General features: G+C 40.8%; 1 protein-coding gene across 3 annotated transcripts in view; it reads left to right on the forward strand.

The window, feature by feature from the left end:
- The window catches only part of SV2C (synaptic vesicle glycoprotein 2C), a 265,178-nt gene that overhangs the window by 204,253 nt on the left and 44,911 nt on the right, over positions 1 to 16,014 (forward strand). For all 3 annotated transcript variants that reach the window (XM_003408105.4, XM_064273297.1, XM_064273300.1), the window contains 2 exons: positions 11,854 to 11,987; positions 12,642 to 12,731. In XM_003408105.4, coding sequence (XP_003408153.1) covers positions 11,854 to 11,987; positions 12,642 to 12,731 — 224 coding nt within the window. The remainder of the gene's footprint in view (positions 1 to 11,853; positions 11,988 to 12,641; positions 12,732 to 16,014) is intronic.

A 16,014-nucleotide genomic window follows, 5' to 3' on the forward strand; every position in this document is an offset into this window, starting at 1 on the left:
CTTGTGTCTCACAAAAATGTAAGGCTTGCAACTCTTTTAAAAAATTTTTTGGAGTATAATGTTAAAAAGTGGTGTAAAATTCAAAAATTAAAGAAATAATGTAGAAAGTGAAAGCCCCCTGGTAGCTTCCACCCACTCCCCTGAGTAACCATGGTAAATAGTTCAGTGCTTTTTCTCCCCACTTGTTTTCTATATTTAATGATACGTTTTATGTTTATATCAAAATAAAATCACTGCTGTTTACATGGCTCTGAAAAGAGCTGTTTTTCACTGAGCAACGTAACTTGGACATTTTCATGTCATTTCGGAAAGATCTACCTCATTCTTCCACAATAGCACTGTACAGTGTTCTATTGCATGACTGTACCATCGCTTATTTCACTACCTCCACCCACCACCACGCCGCCCTTTTTTTTTTTTTTTTTTTCACAAATTGAGAAGGAAGTGGAAAACCCCTGCAGGTATCAGCCACAGGGACTGTCCAGCTGCACCTGGTTAAGTCCTCTGCAGTCACTAAATGATGCTAGATGAATGACAGCCTGAGGGTCTAGCCACAGATGAATGTTTCATGCTGCTTATGTAGTATTTACGTTTTAAACAGCGACCTGTGGAGGGGATAACATTTTATTTCCACAGGGATGAAATCAGAAATTCACCTGATGAAGTGGCATGTCGGTCACTTGACAAAATAGGATTTTCAGGCACTTTTCCAAAGAGAATTTTAGTTAACCATGTTCTTTGTGATTAGAGACCACAGACAAATACAGGTAAGTGATACACTTCTTAGCTATTAAAAATTGGTCTCACATATGATATTCAAGGATTTGTTTTAGAACATTGGATCTGTGTCCCACACCTAAAATCTATGTTTTCTTACCAAAGACTGTTTCAGTGATAATGTCACATAACTGACAATTAAATATAGATCAATAAAGAAGTTATCAGGTCACCAGGGACAGAGCCAGCATTATTCTTTTACATGTGTCACATACTTCTGCCTTGTCACCTTGAACAATTTCAGGCAGTTGGGCAGCTGCGGTGGCAGCTGGTTTCTGCAGTCACAGAACACACATCAGCTTGGGGCTGGTAAGTGGCCTTGATTATTATGCAAGACACGTAATACTCTTATTAGTGCCACACTGATTAGTGCTCTGCAGTAATTCCTTGCTGTAATACTCTAATTGAGTCCTTCCTTGCATGGAATTTGCATTGTCTGTAGATAAATCCCATAGTATGACATTTTAATGAATATTTTAACAAAGTCCAAAGGACAATTAGAACCCTCACCCACGCAAGAATCTTTTTTTTTTCTTAAGACCAAAAAGGCATGATGCCAACGTAAAGCACTCTTTTAAGAGAATCCATTTTGCAAAGTGCAGATAAGTATCCTAAAGCAACAACTCACTTTCCTAGTGGAATGTGGCTTGGCTTCACATTCCTGTCCTTCACTCCATGTCATAAGGCTCCACTACCTGCTGTTTGTGGTTTGGGCTTTGTGGAGCTCTCCAACTCAAGTTTAAGCCATCTTGAAATGGAGCTGCGGAGGGATCTTGAGAATTCATGGCTGAGTAGTGATGGCGGTCAGAGCTTTGCTCCTTCATGCCTTTATTTGTTTTTAATTCAGAGAGTTGTATTTTACTTTAGTTGGTTTTTTTTTTTTTTTTTTTCCGCTTATAAGAACAGAAATTTATTGTCTCACAGTTATGGAGGCTAGTAGCTATGTTCTGAGAGAGAATCTGTTCCATGGTTCTGTCTTAGCTTCTGGTGATGGCTGGCAATCCTTGCTGTTTCTTGGCTCGTAGATGCATCTTCATGTGGCCATTTTCTCTCTTTGTCTCTTCTCCTCTTTTATAAGGATATTAGGACACACCTTACTTCCATATGACTTCATGTTAACTAACAATATCTTCAAAGACCCTATTTCCAAACAAGATCACTTTCACAGGTACCAGGGGCAGAACTTCAATGTTATTTTTGGGCCAGGGGACACAATTCAATCCAAAGCATCTATTGTACTGATTTTTTGGGGAAGCCATGTAAGTAGTTTTAGAAATAAGCAAGGTAGACTTTTTTAAATTATGTTGATTGCTCCATTCTTCAAACTTATTTCTTCTTGGTTTTTGGAGTGTCACTCTATCCTTGTTTTTCTTTTACTGTCCTAGACCCTCATTCCTCCTCTATGGTTTTGGTGTTTTAGTTTTACAAAGTTTCTGAGGGGCTATTTCTCAAGTCCCTCACTGTGCCTACCCCTCTCCAGGCCACAGTATACACCCTTCAGTGTGTAACCCGCCCATAGGGCTCATCCAAGAGGAGAATAATATAGAAATGCCTTCCTAGGGCTCCCTCTCTCCCAGCCAAAAGGTCCTAATTTAGTGGGAAAGGGGTGGAGATCGGGCTGTGGTACAATCAGTCCTGGCTGATCTCATCTACTTCTTAAGTGTTGATTTTAATTGTATCTCTAACTCTGACCTTAGGAATGTAAGACTTTGCCTTCTTTATTCATGGGCTCAAATCAGAAAAGAAACTTGGCTAGGACTCTTGTGAGAAGACTTCCTGGTACAGCAGGAGGGAAGGCTTTGGAGTGATGGAACTGTTCTATAGCCTGATGATGGTGGTGGTTACATGATTCTGGACATTTGTCAAACTCATAGAGCTGAATAACTTAAAAAACAATACTGTATATAAGTTACAAATTTAATTTTTAAAACTAAAAGTTGTTTTGCTATTTAATATAAAATTTTTAAAAAAATTTAAAAGAAAGCCTGGGTATCAACTGCCTTGCAATGATTTTGCACATGCTCATGTATACACATAAACACACAGTTTGTGTATATGTATCTTTGTATTCATTCAACAAACACCTAAAGAGCACTTCCAGTGGGCCAGGACTTGCTGTAGGTACTGGGGATTTATTGGTAAGTAAGAAAAGCAGGATTTCTGCTGTCATGGCAGTCAGAGGAAGTGGGGTGGGGACATAGATAATAACGTGTAAACAAATAAATGAGTAGGACACTTTTAGATAGCAATAAGTGCTGTGAAGACAATGATAACAGCCCTAGGTACCAGAGGGAGTTCCTAGGGTGGTACAAATGGTTAACATGCTCCCTACTAAGCAAAAAGTTGGAGGTTCAAGTCCACCCAGAGGTATTTTGGAAGAGCAGGCTGATGATCTACTTCCAAAACAATCAGCCATTGAAAACTCTGTGGAGCACAGTTCTGTTCTGACACACATGGGGCCACCGTGAGCCGGAATTGACTCGACAGCAACTGTTTTGTTTTTCTTTTTAGGCACTAGAGAGTGGAATTTAGTGTTTGGGCCTCTGAGAAGGTAACCTTAAACTGAGTCCTAGAAGGTACAAAGGAAACAGCCATGCATACAAATATTCAGGCAGCAATCCAGATAGGAAAATATCAAATGCAAAGATCCTAAGGGGAACTCATTGAGGACTAGATATCCTGAAAAAGTCTCTCACTTTAGAACTCATTTTTTTTAAATAAAAGGCTAAAATACAACAAACATCCTTTCAAATGCATGGCTGGGCTTTCAAGGAAATAACACAAAGCCTCTAAAATGGAGTTGAGCTTCTTATGTTCAGAGAGCTGGAAGCAGGTCAGTGGAACTGGACCTAGTGAACAAGGAACCAGTAGAAGCAGATGAGCTCAAACATATACGTAGGAATCAGTTTATTTAAGCCTTGGAGGCTGTGCTGAGACAGTTGGATTTTATTCTAAATGTATTGGGAGCTGTTGGAGGCTTTCATACAGCAGAGTGAAGTGCCCTTATAGATGTTTTAAAAGGGTAACTCTGGCTACTTTGGAGAAGTGGACTGTGGAGAACCAAGGAAGGCAGGGACACCAGCTAGGAGGTGTTGCCGAAGGTCACAGGAGTGGTGATGCTGGCTGGAACCTGTGTGGTGCCGTGGAGATGGGGAGAAGTGGATGGCATTGAGGTGTATTTTAGAGATGGGACTTTCTGATGGGTTCTACATTGAGAGAAAAGAGGGAAAAACAGTAATTAGGGATGAGGTCTTGGTTTATAGCTTGAATATCCAGGTTGCCGGCATTGTGTCAGAGCCCTGGTGGTGCAGTGGTTAAGCATTTCACTGCTAAACAAAAGGTCAGAGGTTTGAATCCACCAGCCACTCCTCGGAAATGCTGTGGGGCAGTTCTACTCTGTCCTGTAGCGTCGCTATAAGTCAGAATCAACTCAACAGCAATAGGTTTGGTTATGGGGGCATTGTGTCATTTGCTGAAACAGGGAAGATGGAGGGAGAAACAAGAGTTTTCACTGGTAATGGGGCAGGGAATTGAAAGGTCTGTTTTGGACACAATAGCTTTGAGATTCCTATTAGCTATCCCCATGAAGATATATGTAAGCAAATAGAGATATGTTTCTGGAGGTCTGGGAAAAGAAAAGACATACTTCAAAGTCAATGCCATAGGTAGGTGGTACTTAAAATCACGGAAATATATGAGTTCACCTAGGAAGAACCTGTAGACAGAAAAGAGGACAGATGACCAAGACTTGGGTTGTGCCAGCTTATGGGGTTGAATCAAAGGTGGAGGCAGCCAAGGAAACTGAAGGGAAGCTGGTAAAGTAGGAAGAAAACTAGCACATTAGGTGATGGGAGGGCCAAGAGAAACAAAGGAGTTTTTCCAAAAGATGGGAATGGTCAACTATATGGACTGATTTAGAGTTCAAGTAAGATGATAGAGAAGTGACCTTTAGATTTGACAAGAGGGTGACCTTGACTAGCAATGTTTCTGTGAAGTTACAGGGACAGAAGCTTGTTTGGTGCGAGCATAGTAGGTGTGAAAGTGGAGACAGTTGCTATAGACCATTCTTTTAGAAGTTTTGCTGTGAAGGGGAACAGAGGAGTAACTGGAGAGGCATGCTGGGGTCAAGGCAGGGTTTTTTCCAGTAAAGTGAGAGAAAATGATAATGGGGTTGGAAATGATGGATAGATAATTACAGGCTATGGTATTGGCCATTTTGAATCAGACAATCATATGGTCCACTCTGACGACTTGAAGAGGAATGGCATTGCATTCATCATCAAAAAGAACATTTCAAGGTCTATCCTGAAGTATAACTCTGTCCTTGATAGGATAATATCCATATGCCTACAAGGAAGACCAGTTTATACTGCTATTATTCAAATTTACACACCAACCACTAAGGCCAAACATGGAGAAACTGAAGATTTTTGCCAGCTTCTGCAGTCTGAATTTGATCAAGCATACTATCAGAATGCATTGATAATTACTGGTGATTGGAATGCAAAAGTGGGAAACAAAGAAGAAGGATCAGTAGTTGGAAAATATGGCGTTGATGATAGAAATGATGCCAGAGATCACATGATAGAATTTTTCAAGACAAATGACTTTTTCATTGCAAATACCTTTTTCACCAACATAAACAGCGACTATATACATGTGGACCCTGCCAGATGGAATACACAAAAATCAAATTGCCTACATCTGTGGAAAGAGATGATCAGAAAGCTCAATATCGTCAGTCAGAACAAGGCCAGGGGCCGACTGTGGAACAGACCATCAATTGCTCATGTGCAGTTCAAGTTGAAACTGAAGAAAATTAGAACAAGTCCACGAGAGCCAAAGTATGACCTTGAGTGTATCCCACCTGAATTTAGAGACCATGTCAAAAATAGAATCGATGCGTTGAACACTAAAGACCAAAGACCAGATGAGTTGTGGAATGATATCAAGGACATCATACATGAAGAAAGCAAGTGGTCATTAAAAAGACAGGAAAGAAAAGTTCAAAATGGGTGTCAGAAGATACTCTGAAATTTGCTTTTGAACATTGAGAGGCTAAAGCAAAAGGAAGAAATGATGAAGTAAAAGAGCTAAACAGAAGATTTCAAAGGGCGGCTTGAGAAGACAAAGTAAGGTATTATGATGACATGTGCAAAGACCTGGAGATAGAAAACCAAAAGGGAAGAACACACTCGGTCATTTCTCAAGCTGAAATGAAGAAAAAATGCAAGCCTCAAGTTGCAATAGTGAAGCGTTCTAGGGGGATAATATTAAATGACACAGGAAGCATCAAAAGAAGATGGCAGGAATACACAGAGTCATTATACCAAAAAGAATTGGTGGATGTTCAACCATTTCAAGAGGTAACATATGATCAGGAACCAACAGACTGAAAGAAGAAGTCCAAGCTGCACTGAAGGCATTGGCAAAAAACAGGGCTCCAGGAATTGAGAGAAGATCAGTTGAGATATTTCAACAAATGGATGCAGTGCTGGAAGTGCTCACTCATCTATGCCAAGAAATTTGGAAGACAACTACCTGGCCAGCCAAGTGGAAAAGATCCATGTTTATGCCTATTCCCAAGAAAGTGATCCAACCGAATGTGGAAATTATCAAACAATATCATTAACACCACATGCAAGCAAAATTTTCCCAAAGATCATTCAAAAGTGGGTGCAGCCGTATATCGATGGGAAGCTGCCAGAAATTCAGGCAAGATTCAAAGGAAGACGTGGAACCAGGAATATCATTGCTGATGTGAGATGGATCCTGGCTGAAAGCAGAGAATACCAGAAGGATGTTCACCTGTGTTTTACTGACTATGCAAAGGCATTCGACTGTGCGGATCATAACAAACTATGGATAACACTGCGAAGAATGGAAATTCCAGAACACTTAATTGTGCTCATGAGGAACTGTACATAGATCAAGAGGCAGTTGTTCAGCCAGAACAAGGGAATACTGCGTGGTTTAAAGTCAGGAAGGGTGTGCGTCAGGGTTGTATGCTTTCACCATACTTATTCAGTCTGTATGCTGAGCAAGTAGTCTGAGAAGCTGGACTATATGAGGAAGAACAGGGCATCAGGATTGGAGGAAGACTCATTAAGGGCCTGAGATATGCAGATGACACAACTTTGCTTGCTGGAAGTTAAGAGGACTTAAAGCACTTACTGATAAAGATCAAAGACCACAGCCTTCAGTATGGATTACACTTCAGCATAAATAAAACAAATATCCTCACGACTGGACTAATAAGCAACATCATGGTAAATGGAGAAAAGATTGAAGTTGTCAAGGATTTCCTTTTACTTGGATCCGCAATCAACAGCCACGGAAGCAGCAGTCAAGAAATCAAAAGATGCATTGCATTGGGCAGATCTGCTGCAAAGGACCTCTTTAAGGTGTTGAAAAGCAAGATGTCCCCTTGAAGATTAGGGTGCACCTGACTGAAGCCATTATATTTTCAATTGCATCATATGCATGCGAAAGCTGGACAGTGAATAAGGAAGACCGAAGAAGAACTGACGCCTTTGAATTGTGTTGGTGAAGAATATTGAATATACCACGGACTGCCAAAAGAACAAACAAATCTGTCTTGGAGGAAGTACAACCAGAATGCTCCTTGGAAGCGAGGATGGCGAGACTTCGTCTTATATACTTTGAACATGTTGTCATGATAGATCAGTTCTTGAGAAAGGACATCGCACTTGGTAAAGTACAGGGTCAATAGAAAAGAAGAAGACCCTTAATGAGGTGGATTGACACAGTGGCTGCAACAATGGACTCAAGCATAACAAAGTTTGTAAGCATGGCACAGTACCAGGCAGTGTTTCATTCTGTTGTATATAGGGTCACTATGAGTCAGAACTGACTTGATGACACCTAACAACAGCGACAACATGTCCTTGAGACAGAAGGTGGAATCCAGAACCCAAGTGGAAAGGTTGGTGTCTTAGTCATCTAGTGCTGGTATAACAGTGGATGGGTTTAACAAAGAGAAATTAGGCCGGAAGTCCAAATTCAGGGCATCAGCTCCAGGGGAAGGCTTTCTGCCTCTGTGGGCTCTGGAGGAAGGTCCTTCTCATCAATCTTCCCCTGGACTAGGAGCTTCTCCACCCAGGAACCCTGGATCCAAAGGATATGTTCTGCTCCTGGCACCACTTTCTTGGTGGCATAAGGTCCTCAACTCTCTGCTTGCCTCCTTTTGCTTTTATCTCTTGTAAAAAAGGTGGTGCAGGCCACACCCCAGGGAAACTCCCTTTACATTGGATCAGGGATGTGACCTGAGCAAGGGTGTTATATCCCATCCTAATCCTCTTTAACCACAGCCAGAGATTATGATTTCTAACATATAGGAAAATCACAAAATGGAGGACAACCACACAATACTGGGAATCATGGCCCAATCAAGTTGACACATATTTTGAGGGCACTCAATTCAATCTATGACAGTGGCCTTCAATTAAAGCATGGACAGTTCACAGATTGTAATCACAGGGAAGGCAGAGAGAGAGAAAGGTATAGGTGGTGGGTAGATTTAGGAATGAGAAGATGGAAGATGTGTAGTTCCTTGTGTTTATTTCTCAAAAAAAATAGGCAATAGGATCAAGTGCAAGAAGGGGGTGGTCTGGTGATTTAAAGAGAGACAAAAACACCAAAGACACAAGGTGATTATGAGCCCACGAAACAGAAAGAGTCACATAAACCAGAGACTACATCAGCCTGAGACCAGAAGAATTAGATGGTGCCCAGCTACCACCAATGACTGCCCTGACAGGGAACACAACAGAGAACCCCCGAAGGAGCAGGAGAGCAGTAGGATGCCGGCCTCAAATTCTCGTAAAAAGACCAGATTTAATGATCTGACTGCATACGCGCATACACACCAAGCAAGGGACAAGAAGATAGACTCCATAGCAAACCAAATAGAGAAGGACCTGAATAGCAACTGATATCCTAAACTTTAGCTGCTGGACAAAAGAATCTATACCTGAAGAAACTCTACATTTTAAACCAAGCAGAGCTGTACTCTTCTGTGTTTAGCTTGTGTCTGTAGTCCAGTTTCCTCTACACGCTGGGAACTGCTAAACTGCAATCACATTGCCATCAGTCTCTCAACCCACTGATGAGATGTTCAAGAAGAGTGAAGGGCAGCATTCCTAAGACCAGCTGTCAAGAGGGAGCCCTGAAGTCTTTGGAGAGGCATCTGGAAATCCTCTCCAAGACATCTGAGCAAAAGCAGGAGCCAGAGGTTGCATAGAGAAGTGCTAAGATTTTCCAACCTAATTTATATCAATCAAGATAGTGATAGAGCTATGAGCACAAAGAGAAGTGTATCAGTTTCTTATTGCTACTGTAACAAATTACCACAAGTTATGGCTTAAACAACACAAATTTTTTCTCTTATAGCTCTGGAGATCAAACCTACTGCCATCGAGTCGATTTGGCATCATAGAGACCCTATAGGACGGAATAGGACTGCCCCATAGGGTTTCCAAGGCTGAAATCTTTATAGAAGCAGACTGCCACATCTTTCTCCCACAGAGCGGCTGGTGGGAGTCTAAAATATGTTGGCAAGGCTGTGTTCCTTCTGGAGACTTGGCGGGGAGAATACATTTCCCTGCCTTTTCTAGCTTCTAGAGGCTGTCCACATTCCTTGTTTCATGGCCCCTTCCTCTCTCTTCAAAGCCAGCAGCATAGCGTCCTCAAATCTCTCTCGTCTCTGATCTCTGGTTCCATATTCACAGCCCCTCTCACTCTGACTCTCCAGCCTCCCTCTTTCCCTCATAAAGACCTTTGTGCTTACTTTGGGCCCGTTCAGATAATCGGAATCGTCTCTTTATCTCAAGATCCTTAGCTTAGGCACATCTTCAAAGTCCGTTTTGCCATGTAAGGTATCATATTCACAAGTTCTAGGGATTAGAATGTGGACATATTATGGAGAGAGGGCATTTTTCTGCTACCACAAGGAGTGTCCTACTCTATCCACTGCCGTGTGACTTTCTTCTTGGCTGAGTACTTCATCCTGTTTTAGTTTGTAAAACTATGCCTTCCGAACTAATTATTTTAACAGAAACACCAGAGACCTTTCTCTCTCGTCTTTCCTCTTTATCCCTATACTTTAGGTCTTACCTAATTTCAATTATGGAATGTGCTGTTGTATTTTCAAACATTGCATTTGCTTAGCTTATCCAACCAAGGCTTTTATTTTTTACCCAGTTCTTAAAATAATCAGATTGAGAGCACTTTAAAAAGAAGTTCTTTATAGTAAGCTCTAAGATCAAGTGTGAAGTGAACAAGGTATGTTTTCTTTGTTCTGTCATAGGATTTCTTCTACTTTTTAGATACGTGAGACTTTGGAACATTGAGATTAACCATCCCCTCCTAAGGTTTACAGTTTTCTTAATTTCGTGATCCACATAATCCTCATATATTAAATGTCCATAATATATTTATTAATCTAAGATTGATATAGCATGTCATTGATGTTTACATCATTTGGCATGCATTTCAAGCCATGTGTCGGTGTAGGAGCTTCTGCCCTGAATTCTGGTGTAGTTCTGTGGCCTTGAGGAAATTATGTCACCTCCATAGATGACCTAACAGAATCTCAGTTGGCTCCTGTGTAAACAACCAATAATTAAATGCTACTCTCCCTGGGGGTGGGATTTAGACTACCTGACTTTTGTTCATAAAAAGCCCTATAAAATAAGATTTCCCCTCATGTAATTCATCTATGCTTCTATAAATGTCTTCTGTTTTCAATTAGATTTGATATGCCTCATTATTTCTCATTTGGAGCCGTGTTTGAATTTTGCTTTCCACCATTTTATATTCATTCAAATGATGACTTCCTTTCAGTTCTTGCAGGGATTTCTCTTTGGATCCCCATATGCTTGTTTTTATTATAATAAAAGTACCGTTTAGAAATTTTAAATTCTCTTGGTCTGTTGTATGTGTAAGTGGAAAGATATAACAACTGTCAATTCTTAATAATTTTACTGGTCAGGGCACTAGCAAGACATTGATGATACCCTCAAAAAAGGCCATTGAGAAGAGTTTAATAAAGGAACTATTTACAAAGAATGAGGCATAGAGGGCTCAGCGGTAGGACTCTCACCTTCCACGTAGGAGACCCAGGCTCTGTTTCTGGCCGATGCACTTCATGCACAGCCACTCATCTGTCAGTGGAGGCGTGTGTGTTGCTATGATGCTGAACAAGTTTCCAGACTGAGATGGACTAGGAAGAAAGGCCTGGTGATCTACTTCCAGAAATCAGCCAATGAAATCTGCAGCTGATCAAGAAGATGGCGCAGGATCAGGCAGCATTTTATTCTGTTGTACGTAGGGTCACTATGAGTCTGGGGCCAACTTGACAGCACTTAACAACATTTACAAAGATGTGAGAAGGATTAAGAGAAGCCAATGAGGAATGAAAAAGCAACTTGGAGTTAGTGGCAGGAAGGCATTCCGTACCCCACCCCCAATGCCTCTAAAGGCAGGAGAAGGGAGGGATTGCCAGAATCTGACAAGAGCTGTGGCCTTAGGAGAAAACCTGGGGGTGAATACACTCACTGTCAAACCTCCACCCAACTGGGGGGAAGGGAGAAGGGAGGCAAGGGAAATAAGCATCTCTACCCCTCCTCCCACCTTTTGTTCTCCAACCAGTGCTTCCTTTATTCAAACACAATTGGAAGCCACTGAGCAAGGGAGCTCAGTTGACACAGTCCAAGAAGTCAGTTTCCTGGCACACAGCCATGTGGAGAAAGAGGTGGAGGAACAAATAGAAGATGATCTATTAGAAAAAAGCACTATCCCAAATTAATTTGTCTTTGACTTTGGAATTTGGTTGTATGTGAACACATATGCACCCTGCTACTCAGGGCCTGATCTCTTTGGTTTCAAGCACCTTCCTTTTCAACTCTGCTTTGTAAAGTTGAGCTGGTCACTGTGGCTGATGCCCAGGTCAGCTCATTCTTCTGTAGATATTAAGACAGTGACTGTGGAGACCTCATTTCCCAATAGGCAGTCTGAGAAGAGCTCTTCCTCACTCTTCCTGCCCTCCTTTTCCAGGATGGAGCTTCAGCATGGGGTCGGCCTACCAGTTCCACAGCTGGCGTGTGTTCGTGATCGTCTGTGCTCTCCCCTGTGTCTCTGCTGTGGTGGCCCTCACATTCATGCCTGAAAGCCCACGGTTCTTGTTGGAGGTAATGCTTGTTATTACAAATACTCAAGTAACCCACATACATTGGAAAGAATTCCTCGTTAATTCTAGGAAAGTATGTTTGCCTCTTTGGTAGGTACATTTCATGATCCTATTCTTGGAGCCCTGGCGGCACAGTGTTTAAGAGCTTGGCTGCTAATCAAATGCTCAGCAGTTCAAATCCACCAGCCACTCCTTGTAAACCCTATGAGGCAGCTCTACTCTGTCCTACAGGGTTACCATAAATCGGAACTGACTTGACAGCAATGGGTTTGGTTTCAGATGAAACCATGGAAGGCTGGGTTTCATGGAAACATGCTTTAAACAGCCAGCACATGAACAAGCTGCCTCATGGCCAGAAAGCACTAATGTTTCTCCCTAAATAAGTAATTTTTCACTCAATGAGGAAGACATGGCTTAATGTTTTATAAATGAATTGTTACTGTCTAAAGGTGCAATTTCTTGTTGTAGACACATCCATTAAACTGATAATTTACTCAATGATATCCAAGCAGACTGCTTATTCCAGTGGGATATACCTAAACATATTTGCATAATTACATTCTGTTTGACCTGACGGTATAAGATGGTTATTGGAAAACCAGGGAATATAAGAGTTCTTCTTTTTACCACTTCACTGTCTACTCATATTTCTTAGGTTGGAAAACATGATGAAGCTTGGATGATTCTGAAGTTAATCCATGATACAAATATGAGGGCACGGGGCCAGCCTGAGAAAGTCTTCACGGTGAGTACTGCTCCTCAATGAATCCTCAACATCAGGGTCAGCAAACTTTTTCTGTAAAGATAATAGATAGCTTAAGTTTTGCAGACCGTATAGTCTCTGTTGCAACTACTCAACTCTGCCATTGTAGCACAAAAGCAGCCAAAAACAATACATAAATGAATGGACATGGCTGTGTTCCAATAAAACTTTATTTACAGAAACAGGCAGAGGGCCAGATATGGCTCACAGGCTATAATTTGACAACCTCTGTCTATGCCTATGTAGGATAAAACAACCTAAGTGATGGAGTGAAGATGGAGAGACTACATTTTAATCTCAGACTTATTCTCCAATTCCTGGCTTCAGTACCATGGGCTGATTCTTCTCCACTTGGTGTAGGTGTGGGGACCATGGGCTGATTCTTCTCCACTTGCTATAAAAAGGGATATGGGCCTCTATCAGCCCATCTCCTCTGCTCTGCCAGGTCTACTGCTCTTGCTTTGGCCATTCACTGAAACTTATTTCCACATGCCACTCAGCCAGGGAGTTCAGAGTGCTCTAAAGGTCTCCTAGATAGAGCATCATGGATGAGAACCTATGCCTCAGTGTCACAGGTATCTGGGTTCAAAACCTATGCCACCTCCTTACTGTATCACTTGAACAAGTAACATCAAGGTTCTAAGCTTCAGTTTTCTGATCTACAAAGTAGTTATTACAACATCTAACTGAGAAAGTTTTGGAGAAGATCAAATGCGAAAATGTTTATAAAGCACTTAGCACAGTATCTGGCACACTCTGCTTCATAACCAGCTGCTATTAATATATACACACATATGTGCACATACATATGGGTATGTGTGTATGTGTGTATTGGGAGAGGGGGAGTCAGAAGACAGAGATAACATTATAAAGTTGTCCTCTGTGGTACCACGCTGGGAACCCATGGCTTTCTAGATGTCTCACCTTTCTCCAGGCACCCCCGGGTTTCTTACCTCTTCAAATATCCCACGTATTATAGGCTTTTACAGTTTGCTGAATGATCCAGTGTGAGTTCTCCCTGAAGCCCTAACTGAGAGATGCCAGTGTGTTAGGAGAAAGGCTAGAGTCTGGGCTTCATAGAGAATTGTATGCAAAACTAAGCCTAGTAAAAACTTCTCCTTAATAAGAGTATATAAGCGTATAGAAGCCTAGTAAATCTCTAAAAAGAAATTCCCTCCAATTTTAAAGCAGACAATTATTCACATATGAAAGAAATAGAAAGATATTCTCATAAATGAAAGAGCCCAGAAAACCACCACCCATGTAACTCTCTTGAAAAAGTGACTTGATGTATTCAAACCAAGATGAAACAAAATTAAGAACTCAAGAAACAAGTTAAACATATGGATTTCTGTGTAATGGTTTTAATATGATAGCATCTAATGTGAATATCAAATAGCTTTTTAAAAAATATTAAATTATCTTTCTTATTTTTTTACATTCTATAATAATTTTTGTACTATGAGCCGTAAAAGTTGGGGGTAGGAAGAACATTCAAGGAAAAAAAGTGTGCTAAGTTCCCCCTTATAAAAATATAGACTTTTGAAAAAACTTAGAAATACCCAAACCCAAACCAAATCCACTGCTGTGGAATCAATTCGAATTCATAGGGACTCTATAGAACAGAATAGAACTGCCCTCTAGGGTTTTCAAGGCTCTAAGTCTTTACAGAAGCAGACTTTACAGAAGCATCTTTCTTCTGCAGAGCAGCTGGTGGGTTCAAACCACCAACCGTTTGGTTGGCAGCCGAACGCTTTAATAACTGTGCCACCAGGGCTCCCCCTTAAAAATAACCAGTAATGAAATTAGAGATTGGATATATAATTTTCAAAAAATTGAAGACAAAAAAAGGAAGAATGCTGTTCATTTATAAGGAGAGATGAAATAAAGGAAATTTAAAAAATGGAAATCTTAAAACAGGTCAAGAGTAGAAATAATTATTAAACGGATAAAAATGGTATAAACACTCCTGTGAAAAGACAAAATTTATCAGATTGAGTCAAAAGTGAAAATCAACCATATGCATTTTACATGAGGCAAAGTGGCAGAAAATACCTGCCTTTCATTAGTGGGAATTCTGGTCTCTGTGCTTCCAGATACATTATCAAGTAACAACCCCCCAACCCCCACGTTCTCCACTCTCATCACTCTCATCACTGCCCCCACTCCTACCAAAGTCATATGCTCATGGCAGCCCCTATGGCCTTCTCTCTGAGATGCCAGGGATTATCCTTCATAACTCTGATGCCTTAACAGACATTGGGATACTCAGTAAAATTATTTACTGAGGATAAAAAATTCAGAGCCAGTAATAAATGAGAAAACAATTATGTTAGAGGATCAAAGCAGAGTAATTGAGCATAAAACTAAGCTCTGGGTTTCCTGACCAAAAAGACAAACAAACCCATTGCCTTCAAGTTGATTCCGACTCACGGCGACCCCATGTGTTACAGAGTAGAACTGTTTCACAGGCTTTTTTTGGCTGTAGTCTTCACAGACGTAGATGGTCAGACCTGTCTTCTGTGGCACCACTGGGTGGGTTCAAACCCTCAACATTTAGGTTAGTAGTTAAGTGCAAACTTTTTGCTCCACCCAGGGATCTTTAGGTTTCCTGACAATCAAGGCAAAAAGATAAATTTAATGGATTACATAGTTTTTAATACAAATTAAGTGGCAATTGTTTCACTTTTTCAGGAAAGATCAACTTTATCCCAGTTCTAAATTGAAAGGAGTTTATTCACAGATCTTATTAAAAGGGACATTGAATAGTATAATGGACATTATCTTCAATAACAGTTTTACTTAAAGGCAGATATTTCACACATGGACATTTCTTAGGTCAGTGATTAATATTAAATCAGAATTCTGTAAAGGAAGGCAGCCATGTGGGAAGCCAGAGAAAGGTAATCCAAATTTGTAGCTTCAACTTGAACTAGTTTGACATGAACATAAGTATAAAAGAACCCGAGGCTTGTTTCCACAATATATATTTCATGATATCTCACATGCACACGCATATATATAACACACATCCCAATTCCACCTTTTACTGGTTTCTCATTGCTCTCAGGATAAAGACAAAAATCCTCAAACTGTCCAACAAGCCCTGGCTGTCTAGCCTTGCCTACTTTCCAGTTTCACTGTGTATCAGCTGCACTGGTCATTCAGTTCCTCAGACTTACTATTTTACCTGATCCCATTCCATTGCTCTTGTGCATGCTATTCCATCTGCATGAAATGTTTTTCCATATGCTAGTTATAAAGT

This window comes from Loxodonta africana, chromosome 2, assembly GCF_030014295.1.
Source record: "Loxodonta africana isolate mLoxAfr1 chromosome 2, mLoxAfr1.hap2, whole genome shotgun sequence".
In the NCBI taxonomy this organism is placed as follows: Eukaryota; Metazoa; Chordata; class Mammalia; order Proboscidea; family Elephantidae; genus Loxodonta; species Loxodonta africana.